The following is a 1,084-nucleotide window of genomic DNA, read 5'->3' as shown; positions in this document are numbered from 1 at the left end:
CTACTTCCAGTGTTGAGTCTGCTTCCTCTGGTGTTGAGTCAGCTACTTCCGGTGTTGAGTCAGCTTCCTCTGGTGTTGAGTCAGCTATATCCAGTTCTGAGTCCGCTACTTCCGGTGTTGAGTCCGCAACTTCCGGTGTTGAATCAGTCTCCTCTGGTATTGAATCTACGACTACATTAGCTGGTGATGGCACGACCAGTACTACCGGTACTGCTTTTGCTTCATCTAAGGAAACTTCAATTTCAGGCACCTCCGCTTCAACGTCTAGCGAAACTTCTGCATCAACCAGTTCTCAATGTTCTATCACTCCTCAGTGTACAGATTTGGATTTCACCTACCACTCGAAGATTACTGATTTCCCTCTAGCTGATATAGTGATCTCCAATGTTAAATGGACTGGTGGGAACAATTACGATGTTACCATAAAATTCACATCCTCTGAGAAGACAATGTCATTGAATTCTCTGAGCGAGTTGAAGATCATTGGTAATATTCAGAAGGTTCTATTTTCGAGAAACTCCAACATCGCATTGATTTCCAACCCGGACAGCTGGGAGACAACTGTGTCGTTAACATTGGTACCTGATGCGGATGGTAACGTGGTTACACCATCTTTCCAAATCCAGTACGACTGGTGTACTGCTGGTGTGACTGACCAGAGTGAATGCGCTAGTTGGACTTATGCGAGATCTTATGACTACATGACTGGATGTAATGATTACGATGAGGATTCGTCTACTTCCAAGACCGATGCCCCAAGTTACGGATGGCCAGCCGAATGCTATAATTATAACAACGGTGGCCGTGAAGATGGTTCAACTAGTGCGGTATCACAGGATATTACAACCACAGGTGCGGAGTCTACCAACAGTCAGAGTTCTACCATTTTATTATCTCGCGATCATACAAGCAGTACCAGCCGTCCTGCTTCTACTGTTACTTCCGGTGTTGAGTCAGCTACTTCTGGTACTGAGTCCGCTTCCTCTGGTGCCGAATCAGTTTCCTCTGGTATTGAATCTACGACTACATTAGCTGGTGATGGCACAACCAGTACCACTGGTACTGCTTCTGCTACCTCTGGTTC

General features: G+C 45.8%; 1 protein-coding gene across 1 annotated transcript; it reads left to right on the top strand.

The window, feature by feature from the left end:
• Positions 1 to 11: 11 nt before the first annotated feature.
• CYBJADRAFT_175273 (uncharacterized protein) lies at positions 12 to 1,059 on the top strand (the record flags this gene model as incomplete). The annotated part of the gene is made up of 1 exon (XM_020216677.1): positions 12 to 1,059. A coding segment is annotated over one exon (1,048 nt), but the record flags the coding sequence as incomplete, so codon positions are not given.
• Positions 1,060 to 1,084: the final 25 nt, after the last annotated feature.

Source organism: Cyberlindnera jadinii, assembly GCF_001661405.1.
Source record: "Cyberlindnera jadinii NRRL Y-1542 unplaced genomic scaffold CYBJAscaffold_18, whole genome shotgun sequence".
NCBI lineage: Eukaryota > Fungi > Ascomycota > Saccharomycetes > Phaffomycetales > Wickerhamomycetaceae > Williopsis > Williopsis jadinii.
This window is presented reverse-complemented; position numbering and strand designations above follow the sequence as displayed.